This window comes from Lithohypha guttulata (assembly GCF_036872675.1).
Source record: "Lithohypha guttulata strain CCFEE 5908 chromosome Unknown scaffold_4, whole genome shotgun sequence".
In the NCBI taxonomy this organism is placed as follows: domain Eukaryota; kingdom Fungi; phylum Ascomycota; class Eurotiomycetes; order Chaetothyriales; family Trichomeriaceae; genus Lithohypha; species Lithohypha guttulata.
In genome coordinates this window covers 509415-532999 of record NW_027042753.1, presented here as the reverse complement: position 1 = coordinate 532999, position 23585 = coordinate 509415, and the positions used below count along the sequence as shown (strand labels likewise).

Below are 23585 nucleotides of genomic sequence, written 5' to 3'. Positions count from 1 at the left end.
ATACACAATCATGAGGCTGGCATCGACATGTCGGTCAAATATGACACTCTGTGCTCTGCATTCCGTAGATTCCTATTTTCTCCTACCATGTGCTTGTGATACTACCAGCTTTTCTGATCTGTGCTTACTGAACCTTTAGTAGAACAACAGCGATCATCTCACCTGCACAGTACAATAGCTTTGACCACGTCAGGAACACTAGAGGATCCTGATCGGTCCTCATTCAAACTCAACATCAGCCAAAATTCTCTTCCTCTCAGGTACAGACGCTGCGTTTGATTTTCTGCATCAAACCCCTCCAGAATTTGAGGCCAAAGTCTATACATCGAGCCCTGTCCGCCTGCAACGACTTCCAGACAGCAGCTCTCTTCTTTCCGGTCCAGGACTCAGTCCACCACCTCCACACCGCTTCCGCTTGGTAGAACACACCCGTTCATTTGAGCCAGGTGCATCTCCATCAGCAGGCGTGAGGATTCCATCACACGCGGACGAGTCAGATACTCCCAGCTTCTCCTACGAAGGTCGAGAGTCTGATATCAAGGCTGTTACCAACGTCAGCCATGGTGCAAAGAAACTACGTGATTGCGATAATAGTCATCGTCCTCTTTGTCATTCTGGCACTAGTGGGCTACGCCATCTACGCCGTCCAGAACCGAGTCAGTATGTTCTCGAAGAGGGAGAAAGAGCTGGACGAGGAGGAAGCAGAATAAAACACAGAAGACAAAGGACTGGCGTTAAGCTTGACACCGTCAAAAGCATGGTCGCCTCGTTCGAGTCCTCGCAACCCAATGCTGAAGAGCAACCACAAATCCGAGCTCCCCTCCAGGGTGTCGTACAAACTCGGGTTGCAAGCTTCGAGAACCTACATGGGTCGACCACAAACATCAACGACCAGCCGACGAGGTCAGCCACAGCATCAGCAGACCTTCCACCAAGACGACAACCTGCCACTCTTGAGCCACCAATATTGTTTTCTCCACAGGCAGCGAGCAAACGTCGCTGGGAAAATCCCTCTCTTCGGCAGATGGCCCAGATGCGTGTTCCCAGCCTTGTCCAGCAGGATGACGACCTCGACCTTGAGATCAGGAATGACGAGCTTCTAACCATGAAATCTCGTCCGTTGCCAAAGCCAAGAGCTCAGAAGCCAACACACAAGCATTCGACCACATTAGCTGCGTCAATGAACACCATTTCGCGTGCAGCAAGCATTATGTACGAGCCGGAAGATCGAGTCTTGCACACACGATCAAAGTCTGTGCCAAAAACTCCGATAACAGCAATAGACTCAAGGTCTCGGTCACGAAGTTCTACCAGATTAGTGCCAGCGAGCTCGCATGCAACCATGTTCCCGTCAGCCTTCCGTATTGTTGCCACAGAGACTGATGAACGACCATCCTCGTCATGCAGTAATGCTTCCACAATATCCTCTCCTGGTCCTGCGACGCCTAAGAGTCCGACTTTAACTGCTGGCAGCTCATGGTTGTCTTGGCTGACCAGCCCCGTCACGTCCCCCGTCACAGAGAAGCCACCTTCACGCGCAGAGCACGCCTTAACCAAACTAGGCCGTGCACTTAGTCCTCTTGCGTCTGACGCTGATGACTTCGGCTTTGTGGTGCAAAAAGGCGTCGGTGATCACTGGGCTGATTTGCGAGATGCTGACCACCATGATGAGAACTTGGCTCCGTCAACAGCCAAGGCTCGGACGGTCAGTCGACAAGTCCAGTGGCAGGACGAAGAGAGTGTTCGTTTTCGGTGGTTTTGAGTTTGGAGGATATTGTTTTGAGAATTAGCGTCAAGTGTACAGCGAAATATGGGTAAATGGATGATTTAAGCAGCATCGGTTCTTGGGTAACAATGACTGCCCAGGCTATTGCTCATGTTCTAGGAACGTGACTAATGAGAAGATGACTGTGAATTTAGCGATATTTGCATATATTTCATGAGCAGTAGTATATATCATGCACAAATACAAATCTGTCAAGAAAAACAACTTGTTTAACTTGCAAATGCATTACCAAATACTCGTTTCCTCCTGTTCTTTCTCCCAAACAACGTTTCGAAACCTAGCCATCATGTGGCGTTCTGTCAGTCCTACAAAATGGCCTTGATTAATAGGCCCCTTCATCTTCTGCTAAGTGAGTAAATGAGGAAATACAATTCGTCCCGTCTGGTATATTCACCAACTACGTCCTCGATAACAGATCACATTCGGATGGCTTTGAGGAGTTCATGTGGATCGAGCTCATTATGAAGTTCAGTGAGTGCGCCGTTGACGATGGGGATCAGACGCTGTATAGATTCAAACAGTTGGGGGCATTCGCAACGTACTCACTCTGCGCTGAGCTCGTTGAAGATTGCTTGCGTTGGTGCCGTGTTCGTGGATGGACCGCTCAATGCTTCTCTAATGTTGTGAAGCTGGCAAAACGCGTACGAACCGTGTTTGTCGTCGAACGGCGGCATGTTGGCAGAGACATCTCGTCGTACAAGGAGCAGGACCAACGCTCTTGATCGTAAGGCAAACGTGTAGGTTAGTGTTGCTGAAGATACAAATGCGACGCTGGCGGCGGCATCTGAGACGATGTTTCCATACATCAAATCACCTTGAAACTTGGACAACGCCTGACATACTCACCTCGAACGCAAACAACAGTACTCATTATCCATCATGAGCAACTTCTGGCACCCGGACGGACAGCCTCAAGTCATGCACCAAGGGGGATACTTTGTCCCCATTGCCACTGCACGAGCCGGACAATGGCAATGTCTTAGTTGCCAACCGCAGTGGTCTGCACAACAGCCTGCTGTATACCAGACTCTTCCAGCTCCGTCAAACCAAAGCGGACCTCAGACACTTCCGCACGGACGGAATTCGTGGCCTAGTTTCGTCTCCGGATCGATGAGGCCTTGGTGGGAGGGGTGAAAGAACAGGAGGAGAAGCTGTTTAGCATTGACGAAGCATTAGTCTATTGGAACGTGTGCGGAGGTCTTCCTGGCAGCGATGATGGAAGACGAAGTTCTGGCACACAAGGCTGGCTGGATAGCTGTTTGTGTTGTTGATGGTAGACAATCGATCATCTTGAACATGACGATGCAAACGCAAGAGGGGCCTTGTAGATCAACCTTCGTTCAAACTCGTTGTAAAGCGGGTAATGATGAACTGACAAGGCATTGGGACAGGATACAGAGTCACCTGAGAGTCCGGATTCGTAAGGATGTTACATTGTGGAAGTATCGGAAAGAATGAGTCTCCAAGCGTCGACGCCTGAGCGGCTTCATGCCTCAGGCGTCAATGAGCGGCTCATTGACGCTGTTTGAGCTTTCCTACGTATAGATAGACTTGTTCGATTTCCTCCTATTTCGAAGTCAAAAGATCGACATCGATAACGATATCTGTGTCTAAGGATCGATTGAGTCCGCCAATCAAGGTCAATATGTGAGATGCCGTAGTGAAGCTTCCTCCTGAAAAACCAAGATGTGACTAGACGATGGATTTTGCCCAAACATTCTGGTTCATGATCGACAGCTACTTGTATTCATCAGTGCATCAGAAAGTCGTCTCAATCTCGAGTCTCTTGTCTGCTCGACGTTATTGTCCTTCACAAGGCTGAAACTGGCGCGGCAGTGGCTGACCCCTTAATCTGCCTATTTCAGAACTAGTGCTCCTTCCTGTTCAACCAAAAGCAGAGCAGGAACAGCACCATACCTTGGCAGTTCATCTTCTAGAATGATCAAAACTCACCAGCATCGTCAAGCTTCGCTTGGCTAACACCAGCTAATTAGGCGAGATATTCTGGTTGTCGCCCCGTGTCGTCTTACAAGGATTGAAGTCACCAACTATGGCAGACCCCGGGCAGGCGTCTTTCAGCCCCCAGATGCATGGGAGCCGGGAAATGACCATGGTGTGCCTTTTCGAAACGGCATCGACCATTTCTCGATATCGCCTTCGTAGGCTGTTCTCTGCTGATGCTTCAGCTCGACAGAGGCCACAACGAACACCTATACTATGGCGGCCATCATCACCACTGGAAGTTCCCAACCCATAGTCACGATCACTCCAACTTCAACTTCAAATTCTTCAGCGTTTCCCACGCTTTCCGCAGATAGGACTTCGAGCTCATTCACCATCAGCACTTCCATCACGAGCGCGTCGACAACAAGCAGCACGAGCACAATTGCCACGAGCGCACCCATACCATCTGGGTCCAATTCCAATGGTTCAGCTCCTCCGTCAGGTCTGAGCACCGCAGCCAAAGCCGGCACAGCGATTGGAGCTTTCCTCATTATCCTAATTGGCACTTTCATCGTTTTGTTCTGCATCCGACACAGAAGAAGGAAGCGCAATTCCAATTCCTATTCGCGTCCAGACGATTCGACCTTCCTACCTTACGAGAAGGGCATCGATATATCAAACTCGCACGCCAAGCCAGAGCTACACGGCTTTTCCGCCGCCGCAACACAACAAGAAGGAACAGACACATTACATGGCAAGCCCGAATTGGCCGCTGAGACATACCCGATCAGTCCCCGAAATGGAAGCAGAACCGAGAACGCGCATCTCCTATCCACAGAAACGTCTACACAATCAGACTCGTCGAGGAGCCAACAAGGTCACATGCACAATCACAGTAGCAGAAACAATGGCAACAGCGAACTAGCAACAGACCTCATCCCACCACCTCCACCAGACGAAACAAACATCAACGTCCTCAAAGCCCAAGAGCGCGAACTTGCACATCGCATGGAAGTCAACGAAGAAGTACAAAGACTGAGGCACGAACATGCCGCGCTGGTTGATAGGATAAGGGTTGCGGAGATGAGGGCGAGAGAAGTTAATCAGCATTAGTTAGTAGATGTATCGACATCATACATGAGTAGTTATTGAAAGAATGAAAACGAAGACACGTATTAACGAGGAACGAAGTGGGGTCCAACCGTCACAAAAGACCACAAAGGACCACAAAAGGCCATACTCCGAGTTGACGTGCTTCTCTTTGACTTCAATAATTGATTGCACTATGTTGATTTAACTTCACCCCTCAATATTGTAGATGTCCATGTAAGACACAAGTACACTATTGATCTACATGGACAACTCTGCATCCGTCTCTTTCCGCCTTTATTGAAGTCAATTCAGGACATTTGTTCAGAAAGTGTAAAAGTGTAAGTATGTAACTATGTAACTATGTACATATCAAGATCAACCACGATGGGTCCAGCCGCCGTTGCTGATGAGGAAAAAGGCACATGATGCCCTGAAGAACTAGTGTGTTTGAAGCGAATAGAAAAAGAAATGTACTGTTGTCCTCTTTACCGAGTTCGTGCCAATAAAATTCGTGACACGTGCAAACCTCGTGTCTGCATCAAGTTTCGTGCATATATCATGGTCCCATTAGGTTACTGTCAATTGATATCGTGAGTCATTCAAGCGATCACCTCATCCATCTGCTTGATACTCTCCTCAAAAGGATTCAAGTCCATAAACCTGCCATCGTCAGAAGGCGAAGGTGTCGGCAACAATCTCAGTTCCGGAAGTCGTGATTCAGTACAGCCGTGATCTCGGTCGCGTGCCAAGAAGGAACGTCTGGCGTTCGCAGCGTTGTAGATTGAGACGAGAGGCTTGCGGGTATAATCGTCATGCCGCTCGGTCATTGCGAGTGTGGGATAGGATCTCATGGGTGTGATTGATTGTCTTGTTGGATCGGTTAGTGTCGAGCCAGCCTTGATGGGGAACTGGATCTTGATCGGCTTGGGTTCGATTGTTGGAAACAATGAGAACCTAGCGCTCTTTCGTATTGATGTTGATGCACGTGTAGACTTGCATATGGTAGATACAGATCGACATTGCGAATTTGGGCTGTCTGGTGTCTCTGGCCGTCTTACCATCGCATCCATGACCTTTACTCTGGAAAAAAGAGGCGAGATGTCAGCTATAATGCTGCCTCCGTCGCTATCTGTCTCGTCTGTTCTCAACGAAATTGATAGGTCAGCCTCAATCTCTGCAAGGACAAGATTCGTCTTGCTTGCGGAGGATAAGCCGAGTGGTTGATATATTTCACTTGGAGCAAGTGTATCAGCGTTCAGATCTTGCTTTTGCACATTGCATTCTTGTAAAAATCGATCAGAAATTGTTTTTGTGACTGGTGATGAGGGAGGCGAATCGAATCGTGACGAGATCATGTTCTCTGGTTCAGGATACAATGGCGAATCCATGTCGTAAGAAGCGTCTTCAGAGCAACTGGTACCCAATGATGACGGAGACTCGATGTTAGCGTCGTCGCACTCGTCAGCGATGTTGACTGAAGCAATTGGGCTTGCTACTGAGTATTGACTAACGTCGTTGTTGCAGTCCGAGTAACCGCCAAGGACAAGTTTCGATGCTTGTCTATTTTCCCAAGGGTAACGACTGCAGCTAGCTCCAGTATCTCGAGCACTGTTGGGACGCTTTTCAGCACCAGTCATGACATCGGAGCTTGACAGCGAAGAGGGTGTGGCTGGGCGATTGGTAACCTCAAATGATGTGCTAGGAATTTGTACCTCTTGACCATCTGCAGCGTTTCCAATAAAATCTGTGGTATCACTCGCAGAGTCAAGATGCCACACATATCCGGTATCATAAGGAGGTGAAGGTAATGGCTTTTGGGCTAACGGATTAAATACTTTGGTAGTGTTCTGATGTGGGGTTATGCTAGGTTGCATAGCATCGGATGATGGACCATACCGATGAGGTTCTGTGTTGCTGATCACGTAGCTGTCATTGGGTCGGTCATCGTAGTTGTCGTTGGTGAGCATGAAGATGTGTTTGCGCCTCACCAAGTCGACTCGCCTGTTTCTACTACCTCTACTGTGACCAGGCTTTAGTAGCGCTGGAGCAGCATTATTGGATCGACCATCATGATCTTTACGGTTGACTGACAGGCGTGTGACAGTATCAGGAACTACAGACAACCCGTTGTTGATAGCGACATGTCTGATTCTAGCGGTCTCGGCCATCATATTCTCCTGGATGATATCGCTTGAGAGATAGCTGCAAGAATCTGCAATCGACTGTCGTCGACCAACATGATTGAAGAAGACGGGCGATGCAGGCGATACGGGCGACTCCGAATTAGAAGTACGAACTCTTTTCCCTGGAGTTGGAGGCAATGAGACACAAGGTGGTTGTGATGGCGGACCTCTACCATATAGTCGGCGAGTTGCGCACGAAGCTTCTGAAACCTTCGACACTGTCCTGGACAGACGTGGGCCAAACAGGTCCGCGGGCAACATGGTGGAAGGGTTTTTCAAATCTAGTGAACCGGCTAGACTGGAGTCAGGCCTAGGACGCCCAGGTCCAAGGCCACTCTCGGTTTGGTGGTTTGAGTTTTGTTCTGGCCAGCCAAAGTCGAGGATGCTACTGCTGACCGAGATAGCTTCCGAAGTCCTGCGAGAGCGGTGTGGACTCCATAATAATGGACCGAGTGAATTGCCTTGAAGCCGAGGGCTGTCGAGGGATTGTGTCTCATCTTTCAAGTCAGGCGACGAATTTTTCCTGAAGGACAACATCTCCATACATTCATCAGTGAATGCCTGATCTTGTGCAGCGTCGTGCAGAGCAGGCAGTGGTCTCAAAACACCGCCAAAGGTCTCTTCACGCGGCAACAAACGCCCGGCCTGGGTCATTTTGCTCTTCTCTAAATGCGCAATCGTAGGAGCAACAGTAGCTCCCTGGACCATCTTACGTCGCTTCTTAGAGGTAGAATGCGCACAGAGGCTCTTTAAAGTTGTGATAGCCTTGGCCGACGGTCGTGGAGTAGATGGCTTGTCAGAACATTCAAGGGATTTTGCTCTGGTCGGAGCACCACATCGTTGGTTGTCGTAGTTGGTACGTCTGTGAGACTCACTGATCACATTGACAAGAGCGTCCAAAGTAGTTGATTGAGTACGCATAGACATATCACTTCTGCTCTTGATACTGGACATGGATACTGGTCGACTTGTAAGCCTCGATCGTGGCCTGTCGATGATCGTCTGAGCAAGTGATGTGGACGACTGACAGGCAATTTCGTCCTGAACAGCTCCCTCTCGAGAGAATGGTGGCACGAGGAGCGGCTCACGAGACGTCTTCTCTCGAACGTACTCGTGGCTCGGTAACATAGCAGGCGCGGGAATCGTAAGTCGTAGTTGTTCTCGTCCTCTACTCTTACAAACACCTTGTTGCCTGTTGATATCCATTGTAGGACACGAACTCATCCCAGAAAGTATTTTAATGCTTCCACCTTGACAAGATGGTAGACCGTAAGTTTGGAAGAATGTTCACGACTTATACCAGCAAGGACCTGCAATGTCTTTGAACAGATGGTTTGTTGTGTCTTCGTCCTTGTTGAAGAATATGGTTTGGAGAATCTACTCACGGGGTACTGGCGGGTCTCATAGTCCCTCGATAGATATGTTTGATTCGGGAAGTCCAAAGCAGGTAGGTGTCGAGTGGATTGGGATCTGTGGCGTATGGCAAATGGATCCTAATATGCAGGTCACCCATCTAGAGCACATATCATGGTAGGTAGATCCGGAGCAAGACAGGGAACCTTTGCATCATGCATGCAAGCCAAGGAGGCGAGGAAGACCGTTGTGAGCATTCGCAGCAGACATGGATTGCAAATGCACGTCAGGCTTGCAACCCGGAAGTTAAGGTGGTCTCAACTGGGTTCACTCGACTTGGACGTTCCGAGTACATACTCACGAACGATTGATGTCAGATAGTACTTGTAATGACCCCCCATCTCTTCCTCTCAATCACAACAATACGAGTGTGCTCAAAAGTTCTTAGCCTAGAACAACACAGCATCTGATTGAGCATCTGACCCGCCTTGAGCAGTGGCAAGCATCATCATTAATTTGATGAGATGTTCGAGCCGAGGTGGCTGCCTTGGAGGTGTCAAGCTGTTTGAGGTACAGAGCCCACGATGCAAGGTGAATATTTTCAAGAACAATGTGGCTCATGAGACTTGCATCAGACCACGGCTTGGCTGTCAGCCCTGCATACACAGGCTTGGTTTCCTGCCCTGCCTTGTATGACTACTGCACTTGAGTGCTATTGAAAATCAGGGAGTATCTGGTCGTTCTTTAACCTTCCGTTATGGCATGAACCATTTGAAGATCTCGCTTCGGATCTCGGACTGATGTAAAGCCGAGAATAATTGCGGGCAGTACGGAAAGGAACGACGAAGGTGCAAGTGAACACAGGTGCGAACCTCCCAGGCTTCATCCTACATCGAATCGGTGGGATTCCGTTAGTATTGACAGATGGCGTTCAGCAGCATTGAAAACGCAAGCCGCATCGGGGCAGCAGCAGCCCCGACCGTGCTAAGCTTCGTTCAGCGATTGACGTCTGTGATAGTACTCCACCCGATCAGGAGCGTACCGACCGCCGGTACCGAAAAGTTAATGTTCTAATAAACTCTGCCAGCGCAAGCTCGTTTTGATATTCGACCGGCCATATACAATTTCACAATTGTGTCCACTCAGCTTTCTTTGAGATCTACATCTAGCTATGTTCTATATTGAAGACGATCGCCAACGCACATACATATACTCATTTGACTTGAACACGGAGTATTGTGAATCTGAAGCGAGATTTGCTACTGCCGGGTCTCACCACGATAAGGTTACGATATCAACTCGAAACGGAAGACGATGTATTCCTCCTATTGGATGTTTCGGGATGCAGCAAGCTGTTTTCAGTCAACTTCATACTCGCATGTGACGGGATTTGGAACAGAACCAAGATCTGAGTTCCGAAAAAATAGTTGCTCCAAAGTACTTGATTACAAGCGAGTTTTACTGAGAAAGCAGCTAATTGTTGTAATTGCAGGTAAGCTGGAACGTCCCAGGTTTTACCTCTCCCTTACTGGTAGACGTTGTCTATACCTTGTTAGCTTCGCATTACCATGCCCCGGATTATGGGGTGTAAGCCACATCATTAGGTTGGTGCCACCATCGCGCGGTCCGGCGATCTAAGCTTCGAGAAAACAACCTCGATAGATTGTCGAGCGACCCTTAAGTGATACATTGCGACGTATCGTTGCAGATGCTAACATATCGATTGCTGGAATGCGCAAGTTGTATATCAGCAAATCTCCCTACTGATGATCGCAATTTCTGGTCTCGTTGGGTTTGGATAGGTCATGAGTCCATGTCGTCTCTACGTTGGCGCTCTGTCCCGACTAGCCCAGGAATAAGGTAATTGCATACGCTAAGATACCGAGATTTCGTGTCTACGCCGCTCGCTTCGTGTAAACAAGAAAATTTGTCGCAAGCTTATCGACTCGTCATGCGTGTTTCCAATCATCCACGCAGTGTTGATGAGCATTTTGTAGCTGCCCTCTCGCACATACTGAATGACATCCCCGCTCATCTCTTCTTTGCAAACATGGCACTTTCGCCTCTCTTCTTACGTATAATAGGAGCACCATTTGGTCCCAGATCTGGTCTCGTCATTTTTGGTTCCGATGTTCTTCGTGTCGCGGGGTCGCCTGCCGTGGGTTGAGGTACCTCCTTTTCAAGCCTCGGAGCCTTTGCAGCATTTCTGTCATGTTCCGAATCTCTTTTACGTTTGCTGTGGTCGACAAGAACCCCATCGGTCTTCACTGTTGGGATACTAGCACCATGCTCACCTAGCTGTTTTTGTGCTCGCTGTTCTCGTCTTCTCTGCAATAATCTCTGATGCTCATCCTCTTGTCTCGACACGTCCTGTCGCATCTCCCTACCAAGTCTTTGACTTGCGTCAGAGGTACAGGCACTTTCCATATGTCCAAAATCGCCGCAGGCCAAACATCGACTAGCGGTGCAAGATGGTTTCGTGTGACCCACTCCACCACAACGCATACACTTGCCAAGTGACGCCTCCCGCGCCCTTCTGTTGTCGCAATTGTGAGAGAAATGTGCATTAGACCCACATGTTGTACAGTTGATGTTTGCGTTCAGTCCAAATCGACCTCCTGATGGACCGTTGGTGCCTGTACCTGAGGTTTGATCTTTTGGTGTGAAAGGTCGATCATTAGCTTTCAAGGGTTGTACTGATGATCTCGGTATTGCGTCCCTGAGTGATGATGCGGAATGTCCTGAACTTTGTCGCGGTAACGAGTCAGGCTTAGAAGGCCCAAGTGTGCCGCGAGCGGAAGCTGGCCCAGTGTCTAGCTGCTTGGCTTGTTTTGCACCATTAGTTTGTGCTATGCTGACTTCTCGTGGAGAAGACCGGCCCGATTCTAGGGATGGAACGGCGGATGCTTGTCTCGAAGGTGCACTATCGAAGGTAGGGGTAGCTGTTCCATATCTCGAAGACGCTCCAGACGTGTTAGGGTTTGAGGTAAAATCAGAGATTTGATTTCCAAATGCATTGGTAGGTTGGTCGTCCATGTTTTCCATTTCAACGTCGTCCTTCATCATATCTTCTGTCAAAAGTGGCCTGCTTAGAAGTCTTAGGATGTTGTCCTTGGTGTACAAGTTTCGAGCCTTGGCATCCTCAACTAGAGCTTTCCAGAACTCGCCCTGAACCAGAGCCTGCGAATTTCCTAGTACCCATAGAGAACATTTCGCACGCGTTAAACCCACGTTCATACGTCTGACGTCTTTTAAGAAACCAATACCCTGGGTGCTTGCTCGCACGCAGGAAAAGATGATAATTTCGCTCTCTCGGCCCTGGAAAGCGTCCGTCGTGTTGAAGTCGATGGCACCCAGTATAGCTTCGCCGTAACGCATGGAAAATCGTTGTTTGAGTGACTTCAGCTGTCCCTTGTATGGTGTGATGATACCAATCTTTCTCTTGAAATTATACCGAGGCACGTCCGTGGTCAGTCGGTCATACATTGCCATAGCAGCCTCAATCTCAGCTTCGTTGACGAGTGAGCGTCCTTTTGGAGCGGACGAACTCATACCCTCGACATCGAAAAAGCGATAAGGACTGAAATATTGGCTTCGATGCCAAGGTCGTGTTCGCAGCTGTGCCATATCGGGACCGTCACGTAGTCTCGAATCATAAAAGGTCTTGCTCGGAAAAGCACTGATTTCAGGGTGCATACGATACTGGACATCGAGTAGGTGCACGTCTTTCCCATGGTTGTTGGCCATTCTTGCAAACAAGCTCTGTTCATATTGATATTTGGCAGCTTGCCGTGACAATACCGTTGGAGGTAATTGCTTTGGATCACCCACCAATATGCATTTTGAGCAGCCATATTTCAGTGGGATCAGAGCAGATAACTCAATCGACTGAGCAGCCTCATCGATTATCACTGTGTCAAACTCGACGTTCAGACCTTGGAAAATCTCATGTCCGGAACCGCTCAATGTTGCACATAGCACATGAGCAGAATCCAAGATTTCCTGTTGTATACGACGACGATTGATGTCAGCGTCTCGATTAGCAGAATTTTGTTGCTCTCGCATCTGGTCGATCTTTGCGGACAGAGCTGTCTTTTTGCGCCGAAGGCCATCCTGCAGCTGATCATCAGCAGGAGAGACTTGTTCACCCTTCTGTCGAGTGGCATCCATCTTCTGCCTGAGTTCAACCATGTCGTCTGAAGCTTTCTTGTGCTCCATCATAACCGCATGGATATCTTCTCTGTTCCCGTTGGTCCCTACGTTTTCACTGAGTCGAGCATTGACCAATTCTTCAAGCGTGACATCCTTGACTGCAGTGTTAATGGCTTCACTCCTGCCTAGCCGCACGACGTTGATTTTCTGTACATGACCGCCTGGCACTTTAATTCCATCTTTGAAGCGCATGACCAGCTCATCGACTGCAGCATTACTGGGAGCTGCAACCAATATCTTTTTCGTTGACGGTGGCGGACCTCCACTACCAAGTGGTCGATACGTGTTAGGACCATTGGTCGAGGCCATGCCAGTCAACATGGCACTGAGAATGGCTGTAATTGTCTTCGTCTTACCAGACCCAGGAGGACCTTGGATCAATGTGAATGCATCATTATCGACTGCCGATTTGACAGCCTTGGCCTGTGCAACATTCAGATTGTGAAGGTCGCGAATTCCTTCGACTTGCTCGTCCCTATATGCCAGCAGCGGAGATGGCTTGGCTCGTATGATCTCCTCCGACAGATCGTAGTATGGCAGTGCCATGAGTGCACCATATTCTCTCTCCAATGGGGTCAGTGAGAGCACGTTGACCGCAAACACAGTGGCCTTGTCGTTCAGATAGTTACGTAACTTGTTGTTGCTTGAGTTCACTCGGTAGACGATCTGCATTTCGCCACGTTTTCGTGTTATCTCCTTGATTCGGGCGAGACAATGCGGCTCATTAGGCTCAACATGAGGTCGACTACCTTTCGAGAGAAGGACAACATCAGCAGGAGCAAGATTCAACTCCTTACCTTCATTCATCGATATAGTACTGTTGACCTCAAAGAAGTTATCGACAATCATAGAGTTAGCGACCTTGACTTCAAATACCTTGAAGCTACCATCCTCTCGAGCAGTACGAAAGCTTTGCCAGCCTTCAAGCACTAGTAATGGTTCAAAAGTCTTCTGGTAGTCCTCGACTGTCCGAAAAGTGTTAGTGACGAGAGTGTAATCATCCTTGGTTGAATTCGGAGGTGTATCAGTCTCAACGAAAAAGTCCCAAGCCAGAATCGTTTTGTGCAAACCTGTCAGATCTGGACTGAGTCGTGCTCTCATGTCTTTAGCCGATCGAACTTGCTTCACCTTCTTGGTCGGCATAGGTACAGCTCGATCCGGGCGACGAATGCCATTTGTTGCAGTTGCAGTTGCAGTCTTCGAGCTTGTTCCAAACAGCTCGTCTTCCTCAGAGTCTTCGTCTTCCGATTCAGAAGAGACCATCAGGTCACTGCGTGGTGTGGTATGGTCTTTTCCAGGTACACCAAGACCACGGAGACCGGAGCCAGCATTGGATGTCTGCGTAGCACCAGCTTTTCTCCGAGCAGCAAGCTCCTTTTGTCTTGCTTTTGCTTCAGCTTCAGCCTTCTTCCGCTGCTCGATGAAGGTCCTTGAACTTTCAGCTTGCTTCTTCGCTAGCTGTTCTTGGAGCGACGGAGGGGCAGGCCTCGAAGGTATCGAAGGTCTCTTTTGCTGCTGTGGCTTTTGTTCCTTCTTCTCCATCGGTAGACCTTGTTTGCGGATGGCTTGAACCTTCTCGAGTTCTAGCAAATCTTCATCCTTGATATCGTCATCGTCGTCGTCGTCAATGGAAATGACCTCAGGCTTAGGCTTGACTTCTTGCTTTAGGTTGGGGTCTGTCCAGGAGTCAAGTCGTTGTTGCTTTTTGAGCTGCGCCTTTGTCCTGATCGCGATTTGCTTGCCGGTATACTGTTCGAGTGCTCTGACTAGCTCAGCTTTTTGGTTGTCGTTGAGTATCGTTTTAGTGCCTCTACCCTTCACATTCGAGCCAGCGGCGACTTCTTCGACGAAAGTTAAGGCATAGCCGTCCTGTGGTATTTGAGTTCCATACTCTTTGAGACGTCTCAGCATGCCAATGATCAAGTTGACGAGAGTTTCGGCCAAGTATGGATCTCTCAGTCTGAGCCACTTCACCATCGAGTCCAGAGCCTTCGGCGGCGATGCGACGGTCGACTCGACGTCGACGTTAAGCAGTAGCGTAGACACATCGACATCTGGCTCCTTGTTTCGCTCGAGCACGTTGACAAAGAGATAGTAGTGGCCAAAAAGTGCTTGCGCGAACTGCATAGTGTTGCGGCAAACCTCGGTCATCAGAGGTCTATCGCCCACATCAACCGACCACTTCTCCATTCGACGGAAGATGGTGGTGAGGATTCCCCAGCAGTATTGCCAGAAGGCTTGAACAGCATTGCCATCACGTTCTACAAGAGATTGTTCTCGAAGCAATCCTGTATTGTCACATAGAATATCCATGAGATCCTTTCCTGTCTTGAGTAATCTAGGAATTGGTGAAAAGGGCATAAGGTTGGCGATCCTTCTAAAGACCCAGCAGGTGGAATACAATGTGTTAGCAAAAAAAGCTTTGGTGACATGGTGAAGTGCTTCGATTCGACCCGACTGATTCGAGATGTTCTTGATGAGCTCAAGGGTCGCCTGGTATATGCTGTCGTTGCCTGAGAACAATAAGGCCATCAGAGCCATATTCGTGTTCTGATGGGAGAACAAGGGATCCAAATGCTCGGCTGGAAATTCTGCTAGATGGTCGATGCATTGACTCAACAAATCTTCTACCTTGCCAAACATTGTGTTGAAGGATTCCTTCTCTATCTTGTGCGAGGTCATGTTTCGTGCAGGGAATTGTTCAAGGCCCGTCAGAGACATTGTGCTGATAAGCAAAGCTTGGGAAAGATCAGAACGGTCAGGATCGAGGTGGCGATTGACTGTCCGCCACAGATCTGGGGTGTGCGAGCTGCTATTCGTCACAGGATTGCCAGCGTGAATGCCTTCCCAATCAGTCTTGAGCATAAGGCAATCCAACGCTAAAGTGTTCCTGACCAAGGTGACGATCAGATCCCGGAGCTTGTCTTTCTTGTTATCGGGGCGCGTGTACTGGAAGCTGAGGATGTTTGGCAAATGTGTGCTGACCAGGGTGAGAACATCAGACAGAACAGGTCGAGCAGTTGCTTTACGGATTTTATCATCTTCGGAGAAAGGGATAATGGTTGTAACTAATGCTCTGACAGCCCATTCAAAACACAATTGCCTAGCTTGATCCGAGGTTGATGTGGACTTGACCCTGATGAAAAGTTGATGGGTCAGCGTTCGAGTTGCTGGAGGTCGGTTTGCAGGCGGCAAACTGTTCAGGAAGGGTGCGATCCATGACAGCAAGTCTGCATTACCGTCCTTCGCTCCAATGTCAAGGCCCTCGTTGAACTTGGGACTCGCGAAGATCTGCTCAGCAACAGTGCCAGCTGAGACGGAAGGGAGGTTTTGCCAGTATACATCAGGTGTTCTCGTCCAAACAACGTGCAATGTACCGATTATATAACTGATTGCAACTGTTGGCTTAGCTAGATGATCCAAGAAGAGTCGAGCAAAATTAAAACCAAGATCGAAGAGCTTGATTGTGATCTGCTCGTCACTCAATGTTCCGCAGATGACCTTGGTAGCGCCCCAAAAGCGGACGAGACCAATGTCGTCCTTTATGGCATCTAGCTCTTGCTTGATAAGGTTCTTGATGGCCCAGTCCCACTCTTCATCGCTAGGATGTCTCCCAAGTCGTTGGTATGTCTTGATTGCCCAGTTTAGTCGGTGTTGGTGGGGAGAGAATAGGAACTTGGTAACAGCAGGTAGGATGTCCTTGATCCTCAGATCTCTATGTGTTTGAACGAGGTTGAAAGGCCTGTCAAAATGTGCTTTTAGTAATTCGTCGTTGTCGTAAAAGGCATCACAATGTAGGGTTTCGAAGAAAGCAAACAGCTGTCTGTTATTTAGCGCCTTTGGTCCTCGCTCTTCCTTAGGGAGTGGTTGGAGTGTTGCAGTTGCGTCGTCGAGGCCGGTCTTGATTCTGGATAAATCTCTTCTGTGAATTATGCTGAGAAATTGCTGTACTTCGGCATCATCGTATTCTTGCAGCAGTTGTTCCTTGAACGCAATCTTCCCGAGATAATATTGTCTGATACAGGCTTCGCACTTGGCGAGTTGTGTGTCCATGGCATTGTACAGCCATTGGTGGTATTCGTAGCATTCGGGGCCATCGTAGGCAAGGAGAGGTAGTGCTGAAAAGAATTTGTCCCGTCGTTGTCTCGCTTCTAGCACACGATCATCTTCTTGACCAGGATCATCGCTGTCGTCGGTCCGGTTGTCGGACAATCTAGGACAGAAGATGTGAGCACCGTCTGGTAATTGCTTCAATTCCCTAAACTCAGTTAGCCACTGTGTACACATTTTCTAGATAGTCACACTCACTGAATGACCTGTACGTGCTCGGCCATGCCGACTACCTATACGCATGCGCTGGCCTTACTAAGGTGGCCAAGCTATCGTATACTACTTGATTTGGAATTATGGTGGGTGTGGAAGGGGGATGTACTGTTAGGAGACACATCATAGTCTCTTTGTCCTGCAGATAGAACCTCAATTTCCACAAAGCCTCCAGCGACAAGCGATGGTGGTTTGCGAGTTCAGCATGATCTGTGAGTGAAATGTGAACGAGTGTGTCGCCCTCATTAGAACCGCTGCCGAACCACAATAGAAAATCAAAGCGCGCGATCAAAGAACGCGTTGAAGTGGTTATTCCTGCCTATCACGTCATCATGCCGCGTCGCGTCGCTCTTGCTTATTAGTTGATTCACATTGGCTTCACAAAGGGTTTGTAGTAATCAATTACGAGCCCTCCTCGAGTGAAAGTCACTGGCAGCCTCGCTTTACACTTGCAATCTCGAATCTAAAATAATATTGATTGTCAAGTACGCTAACGCTTGTGCCCAAAATGCGTCTCTAATTGAACTAGATGAGATCAAACGCCAGTATCAAGCAAAACATCGCAGTCGTCGGGAGTCAGGTCTATTCCATGTCATATCGGTACTATCTCGCGTGTGGCTCTGTGGAGTCAGGTCTTTCCCCCTCTTCTTGCACTACTGTATACCTCCTCCTCTGCTGGTTCGTCGATACAGGTGTAAGTCCGGGTTGTGAATGCGCTGATTCCGTCCTCATCAAATATGCTGCAGATGTGAAATCTCTGCTCTGTTCGAAACTCTGCCGCATAGGGCCCTCAAATGATTGTCGTGGCCTTGACCGCTCGAACGACGGTCTCGGCCTGTCTATTGATATCCTTGGCGCAGTGTTAGGCCTTGGCGTTTCTGGTGACGATTCGATCCTATTCAATCCGCCCCTCGTAAAATCGAAAGATGGAACCGTTCTGTCCGTACCATCACTGCCCGTCTGGCTATGAGGCTGTCGTGTACCCGCTGTTGGCGCTTCTGAAGGTGGATAGATGGGCCTTGCTGATTCTGTCATGCTAGGATATCGTGCATGGTGGCTGCCAGCCTTGGTATGATGTTCGCTATCATGTGCAACCTCTGTCATCTCCGATGAACTTTGTGACCCAACGGCTGCCTTTGGTGGCACGAAAGCCTCATATCGTTCCAAATAATCGAACTTGCCTTGCCGAACCTGTTCTCGAACAATGTCCACATCGTATGGTCGGTAGTTCTTCTGGAAGAATTTGACACAAAATCGTGGTAGCAAGCAAATTACCACAATCAGGAGCAGCAAGCACCAGAAATTGAGCGTACCATAGACTTCAGCAGCGGATTTGTAGAATTGGAAGGAGCCGGTGAAAGAGGAATAGACACCTGTCCAGAAAAAGATCAGCAGGCAACTGATTACCGTGACCAGAACCATGAGCCAGTCCCATCGATACGTGTTAAGCAGGATGTATGTGTTCACAACCACGATTGTCGCACAAGCAATGTAAATGCCAATTCGGCTTCTGTCGTCGACGTTTCGACCACTTTCGGTTTGGAATGTCGCAGGTGCAAAGAGCAAATGACCCATGAAATAGCAGATGGCTGACTGGTAGACGCCATCAAACATGTATGCCCAGAACTTGAGTTCTGACCACTCTTTCCGCTCCATTCCTTTACGGTATAGCTGAGGAACAGCAAGCGAGACTTTATCGCTAACGTCCTGGTCCAGTATACCCATCAGAATGACGGGAAGAGATGTGAAGGCCAAGTTGACCAGCAAGATGTACGTGTAATCGAACAGATACGTGATGTCGAAGTTGTTGTAGATTTGGTACCAGAAGAGGGCGAAAGTCCAGACAATGTTCTGTGAGACAAGTTAGCAAGATTTGTTATACACAGGACACGACAACCTACCTTGTAGAAAAAGTTGCCCGTCATTTGAGCAAGTCTTTTGTAAGACCAGCGTCCATGGACGAGCACCAAGCGTTGCAAGAACCGGAACTGACCAATGGCGTAGTCCGAGGACATGACAGCCTGCCTACCTTCCTCGCCAGCAATACCCACTCCCACATCTGCTTCTTGGATCATGGCTACATCGTTGGCACCGTCGCCAATTGAAAGTGCCATGATGTCGAGACCATGTCGAACAAGTTGGACCACCGCTGCTTTTTGTGCAGGACTGACTCGGCAGCAGAGAACTGATCGACACTGTTTGCACAAAAGCAAGAACCTTTGTCTCAGATCGTCTGACAGCACAAGCTTGAGTGACTCTCCATCGATAACCAAGGCATGAGTTGCCGCTGGTGGTTCGTGGTTCAGACGTGCCGCTGCGAGCTCTTCATCCGAGCCTGTCAGACCGAATGTATTCAGGTGCTGATCAAGCAGTTTTCCAGCATCGACAGGAGTGGCATCGGGGCCAAGATCGAACAGGATCAGCTCCATTTCATTGGACAGAAGGTTACATGAGAAGCCAATATTGATAGCAGTCTCAACTTTGTCGCCGGTAAGGACCCAGAGCTTGATTCCTGCTCGTCCGAGCAAAGCAATAGTGTCGGGAACACCGTCTTGGAGACGATCCTCAATTGCAGTACCACCAATCAGCATCAGCTCTTGTTCGATTCGATCGGAAACCTCCTCAAGACGGTCTTCACGGTTTTGTACAGCCGCAGCTGCGAAGTCGTGGTCTCTGACCCAGTCCTGATAGTACTCCTCAGTCAAATCCCTTTCGGCGACGCAGAGTGTACGAAGACCTTCTCTGGCAAAGACTTCGAGGTTCTCGGCGGTGGCCTTACGTAGTTCTGATTGTTGTCCTTTTACCAGTCGCGAATAGATCATGCTATCAGCACCTTTGCAGAAAAGCTTGATATTACCGTCCGGCATACGAATAATGGCAGACATCCTCTTTCTAGTCGAGTTAAATTCCAAAGTGTTCAACACTGTATATGTACGATCTTCGCCCTGCACGTTCAACATCAGGTCGTCGTTGTTGCGACCGAGCACAACAAACCCACAATCTCGAGCTGTGGCAACTAAAGCTGCTTCATCGGGCGACTGAGCCTTGAACTCAATGATAGGAGGATCGCCAGGCGTGGTTTCGGTAATGACTGTATGGCACAATGCAAGTGCTATCATGAAGTGTTCGCATGCACGCTTCTGTTCCTCACCTGCACGTCCGCCAAGGTCATAGACATAGTCAGGAGAGACAAAGGTCAAGTTTTCATCCTGCAGGTAGGGATTGTCGTGCCTTTTACGCAGCTCTTCGAGCATCACAACCCTCGATTCGGCAATGTGAGCACCCATTTCGGCGGCTTCCTTCTCAACATCGACGCCCTGTCTGCGGCGCAGTCCCATTTCGGCTTCAGTGTAAGCCTCACCATATGGGCGACCATTTATTGTGCACTTTTTGAATTCCATCACGTTTTGAGTCAACGTTCCAGTCTTGTCGGAGAAAATGTACTCGATTTGACCCAAGTCATCAGAAATATTCCAGGATTTAGGAGTGCAGGGATAATCCAGTCGCTCGTAGTACATGAACATGTCCGAGTAGATGAAGAATGCTTGCGCAGACCTGATGATCTCCAAGGAGATGTACAGTGAGATAGGTACCAAGTTTTGAAACAGGATCACAGCCGACCAGAAGGTGACGATTCCATCAACTGGAGGGGTGCCACCATAAGAGCCATACTCAAAGAACTGTGCCGTGTAGCCACCATTGACATTCCATATGACACCCTGAACGATGCCGGCAACCAAACACATGATAAAGAGGATAACGAAGTTGTAGATGACGTTGCGATTAAGCTCTTTCGCCAGTCTGGCACGCTTGCTGGGAGTGATACCAGCGTTCAGCATGATCTTGGTCTGTGAGCCAGTGAAGATTACGACACCCAGTACCCATTCAGTATTTCGAAGATTGCAACCACGAAGCAGCAAGTTATTGATACCAATAGGTTCTGTCCGTTCGTGCTTTGGGCCATCAGGAATCTTAGCATCTCTTTCATACCACCGCATCGCACCATTATACGAGTACAGGTTAGGGTGCGGGCCCTCACTCTCAATTAGAAAATCGGCTTTTTCACAATCTCGAGCGTGTTGAACTTGTCGACTGGCGTGGAGAGCACTTCGGACCTTGAGATTGGTCTCCCCGTCCAAGTTCTTAGTCTCAATGTAGCAAGCACCATCAGGATCTGACGTGGAGAGGACTACGACGTCAGCGGGTATTTGATCGTCGTTGTAGATCCTGATGAAATCGCCAACTTGAACATTCTTCCAGTAGTCTCTCTTAAAGACAGCCTTGCCTTCAGTCTCTTTATGCTTGTCGAGAATGTTGCCATAATCACGGACAGTCAGTGTACTCTTACGCTTTGAACTTCGCTTGTTGCGTAAGGCTGAGGTAGCGTTTGCCGCTCCAACGGTCAAGTGATTGGGATCTTCTGGGGCAGTGTCGAAAGATCGAGGACTTCCTGGAGTGTCGGGCGCTAAGTGACCATTTATTTGAGGACTATGAGCAGATCGAGAGACAGGGGTCATGGGTATATCATCGTCATCGGTGCCAATGGACTGGATAGAGCTGCGGTGTGACTGGATTGAGGTTCTGATCGTGGGTCTTGTCATGTTCGTGGCCTGTCGAGTCAATTCTTCTCCATCGACGCCCTTTTCACTCGTCTTTGTCTTCTTCTTGTGGACAAGCAAACCCTTCATGTGCTTGTATGTACTTACGATTATTCTCGTACTGGCCTTCTTGATACGACGCCAGAGAGAGATGTTGTCAGCGGATGCATTAACATTGTTCCATTCTACTAGTCGGTAGACTGGGGAATTATTGAGCTCGTTGTCCAAGACTGTGCGGCGCCAGTCTTCTATTGCGTCCTTGATTGCGGTGAGAGCAAGAATGACAATCAACGGTACGGCAGATAAACCCGGGTTGTCCACACCAAAGATGCTGAAAATACCAAGGATGATCACAAACAGGAAATATATATTAGCGATATTGTGGAATTGAAACCACAGGTTCTTGGGTATAAAGCTCAGCGCCGTATACTTTGCGGTCCTGATCTTGTTTCGAGCGTATTGTGCTTTGGGCAGGCCATGTTCGTTCCTCGCATCCTGTGGAAGTGGCGTATTGAACCATATTGTGCGTCCCTGAGATTCTTCAACAGGCTGTTCCTGGCCCATCGGGCTCTCTTCCTCAATTGTGCCATTGTTTTTCTGACCACTACGCTTTTCTTCATACGGAGATAGTTTGGCAGTTCGATTAAGGATGGACAGTCTTTTCTTGACTGCGCTTTGACCAGTTTTACGCTGAGTCGCCCATCTCATTCGCTTTGTCGGTTTCGATATGCTGGCATTGGTCTGACTCGGTTTTAGCCCTGGCTCGAGGTCTTCGGGATCGACCTTCGTTCCCTCAAATTGCACCCTCTGCATGGCTGATACTGTCTATGCTAACCAGGACTTTGTTGATGTTCTCCGGCCTCCTAAAGTGCAAGTGTCACGAGACGTTCCCAAAACCTCGAAGTGTGTTCAGCGTTGATCTCTGTATCTCGCGCGGACTACCGAAGCACGCGTTCGCACGCCTTGAAGTGCTGACCGGCTTCAGCTTCGATGTATTCGGTGGTGGTGCATTGTTGAAACGCCCGGCTAAGACAATGCCGCAGTGAGACAGTTTTTGTTTTGACGTGAAGGCAGTTGCAAACAACCCTCCTCTTCAATACGTGCAGGGTAAATCGGCTTTAGTTGTGGAACGAAAGACGACCAAGCGCGGATGAACCGGAACTAGATGATTGACTGGAAAGATTCGAGAAAAAGATACACAGCTCGCCAGCGATGGTGTAGGCAACGAGTAACGCAATGGCGACAATAGCGAAGACAGAGGCAAAGTGAACGTGTCGGATGCGCTGGTAGTCGATGATCAATCGGACTTTTGGTTGGTGAGTGAAGGGGTTTACGGGGCATTTTCTCATGTCAGCGATGGCTCCTAAGGCGCAGGAGCACGTACTTGCTAACCCCAAAACGTCACTAGCGCCTGCCGCAAAGATGCACGATGGGATATGCTACAGGCTTGGTAACTATTCGGCCGAGTTCAGCTCTCTTCCAACGAGTCAACGATAGGCTGGAGGAATAATCATCTAGTCTACCTATGGCTAGACCTACTGGTTGCCATGGTTCACCTTCCTTTTTTTCGAATAGCACAGTCAGACACCGCATCTTTCATGGTTCTTGTCTATGCAAGTCATGACAGAGTTGCGCAGAGAAACGCGGAGTAGTGAACATAGGTCAGGCGGTATTAAAACTCGAGAAGTTGTGATTACTCCTAAGTTTGCACGTCTATAAAGCTCAGAGCTGGGCATATAAAGTTCGTGTTCAGCACAAATAATCGCCGCTTGTCAGATTTACCTTATCCAATCATGTGTGTGCTTGTAGTCTGGCATCCTTCTTGAATTGCTTTTTCAGGCCGCCCCTCGTGTGCTGTGCAGACATTAAATCCGATGGACTTGACCTGTTCGGTGATTCGTTCAAACAAAGGTCGAGAAGTCGTCCGTCAACCAAGTGTGGTGGCCTCAATACGTCCCGGACTACGGATATCCGGCATCCGATGATGCACAATACATATTCAGTCCAAGATGCCGTTCTCACGACCAACCCCACGAATACAAATTGCTGGTCGCTGGTCGCTGGTCGCAAGGCGCAGCGTATATCTATGTTGGT

At 48.8% G+C, this 23585-nt stretch overlaps 4 protein-coding genes across 4 annotated transcripts; 1 reads left to right on the top strand and 3 right to left on the bottom strand.

Annotated features, from left to right (window-relative positions):
• Window positions 1-4003: 4003 nt before the first annotated feature.
• On the top strand, window positions 4004-4843 carry LTR64_005343 (uncharacterized protein; the record flags this gene model as incomplete). Its single annotated transcript, XM_064899682.1, has 1 exon — window positions 4004-4843. The coding sequence occupies one exon, from the start codon at window positions 4004-4006 to the stop codon at window positions 4841-4843; it is 840 nt and encodes a 279-aa protein (XP_064752994.1).
• A 578-nt stretch (window positions 4844-5421) lies between these two features.
• LTR64_005342 (uncharacterized protein) lies at window positions 5422-8211 on the bottom strand (the record flags this gene model as incomplete). Its single annotated transcript, XM_064899681.1, has 1 exon — window positions 5422-8211. The coding sequence occupies one exon, from the start codon at window positions 8209-8211 to the stop codon at window positions 5422-5424; it is 2790 nt and encodes a 929-aa protein (XP_064752993.1).
• A 2178-nt stretch (window positions 8212-10389) lies between these two features.
• Window positions 10390-16904, bottom strand: SEN1 (DEAD-box type RNA helicase; the record flags this gene model as incomplete). Its single annotated transcript, XM_064899680.1, has 2 exons — window positions 10390-16828; window positions 16879-16904. 2 exons carry the CDS (start codon window positions 16902-16904, stop codon window positions 10390-10392), a joined length of 6465 nt encoding a protein of 2154 aa, XP_064752992.1.
• A 592-nt stretch (window positions 16905-17496) lies between these two features.
• Window positions 17497-22304, bottom strand: DNF1 (phospholipid transporting ATPase; the record flags this gene model as incomplete). The annotated part of the gene is made up of 2 exons (XM_064899679.1): window positions 17497-18744; window positions 18795-22304. 2 exons carry the CDS (start codon window positions 22302-22304, stop codon window positions 17497-17499), a joined length of 4758 nt encoding a protein of 1585 aa, XP_064752991.1.
• Between the last annotated feature and the right edge of the window lie 1281 nt (window positions 22305-23585).